The 1,602-nt window shown below is 34.0% G+C and overlaps 1 protein-coding gene across 1 annotated transcript in view; it reads right to left on the minus strand.

Moving 5' to 3' along the window:
* The window catches only part of LOC114069650 (sodium channel protein type 5 subunit alpha-like), a 43,104-nt gene that overhangs the window by 8,175 nt on the left and 33,327 nt on the right, over positions 1-1,602 (minus strand). Inside the window, 2 exon segments of the mRNA XM_027906590.1 lie at positions 363-617; positions 725-862. Coding sequence (XP_027762391.1) covers positions 363-617; positions 725-862 — 393 coding nt within the window.

Raw genomic sequence — 1,602 nt, forward strand, 5'->3', positions numbered from 1 at the left:
TTCATGACTTCTACAGGAAAAGAAAATACTGTGCCCTGATTTTCTTTCACATCCACTTTGAACTAGACAAAATGAGAATAACTTTAAATTCAGTAACCTGCAGAAAATGTCAAGCTTAGAGTGTTAATCAAAATTAAAACAAAACTGAAAAGCCATGAAATGGAGTTCTTGATTTTAACACAAGGTTGCACATGTTCTTTAGGAGGAACTGAGCGGGTCACTGATAAGGAAAATACATATAGAAGTTAAAAAAATCCCCAATTTCAGTGGGATAAACAGAAGCATAGTGGTTTCCCATAGTTGGGCTGCTCAACCCATTTCCTTGAAGAAACCAAAACTGAGAATGTTTTTATAGAACTTACCACTTGGAGCAGAGCCAAATATCCCATCCAAACATTATCAAAGTTTACGGGATAATTTGTCCATTTTCCACCATAGGAATAACAATCACTTCTGTTATTAATGAGATTGATATCTCCTTCCTGGAGTATGCATTTTGAAAATCTTTTCCCAAGCCAATTTACTCCTAGAATGTTAAATAGGAGCCAAAAGACAACACAGACGAGCAAAACATTGAGGATTGAGGGGACAGTGCCGAGGAATGAATTGACAACAACCTGAAGGAAATGAATGAAAATAATAATGCATTTTATGTTGTCATTTTCTTAAAAATCTTCAAATGCAGCCATGACAAAATATTCACACCAACCCCCAATATCTTTACCTTTATCCCTTCAAATCTTGACAAAGCTCGTAGAGGCCTCAATGCCCTAAGAGTCCTGAGAGATTTCAGGCCACTCCTGGAGGAACAAGGTGATACATCTTTGGAATCAGGATTCAGTCCCCAGGAAACAAATGACAGCTGTGTTCATAGAATTGGAGCTGGGGTTATTGAATAGTAAACAAAATTTCCCTTGTTTGTGTTAGCAAACAATTATTACCTGAATGGTACAATATCTTTGACCACTAAGTGAAATTAAAAACATGCACACCCAAAGTTATTGTAATATAATTTTGCTTCATTCTTTTCTAATATGTGCAAAAAAATTGGGTTTTCTTCATTCTAATTTAAAATTTTCTTCCTGTTTTGTTGTTGTTGTTGTTGTTGTTGAAAACCAGTTCATATAATTTTCTTGACTGCTAATATAATAACCAAGTTGCTAATTATGGTACTCTCATGCACTACCAGACCAGAAAGGATTTTTCAAAGAAAATATTCATCATTATTCTCAGAAGGGTATACAGTAATTCCTTATCATCACTTGAGATGGTGATGTGGAAAAAAAAATTATTTTAAAAAAATTTATCCATTATTTAAAATTTTTCTAAGAGAGAAAATGAAATTAAAATATTAGAAAAAATTTCAATAATTAGGGTTTTTTTTGACTGTTTATGATTTGTCTCTTCTCTCTTAGTGTGACGGTTTGGACTTGGCTCCCTGCCAAATGCCCGAAAGCTAGGACAGCAGCCCCCTTCCCCCCTTCTTTCTTCCCTTAGGTTAAAGGAGAAAGAAACTATAAAAATTAAAGAACCCACAATCAAGCTGCTTATATAAAAATATATCTATATTTACGCAAATTACAGTTATATACAGTTAAGATG

This window comes from Empidonax traillii, unplaced genomic scaffold (genome assembly GCF_003031625.1).
Source record: "Empidonax traillii isolate 1590-97213 ecotype Southwest subspecies unplaced genomic scaffold, ASM303162v1 scaffold1325:size547790, whole genome shotgun sequence".
Classification (NCBI taxonomy): Eukaryota; Metazoa; Chordata; class Aves; order Passeriformes; family Tyrannidae; genus Empidonax; species Empidonax traillii.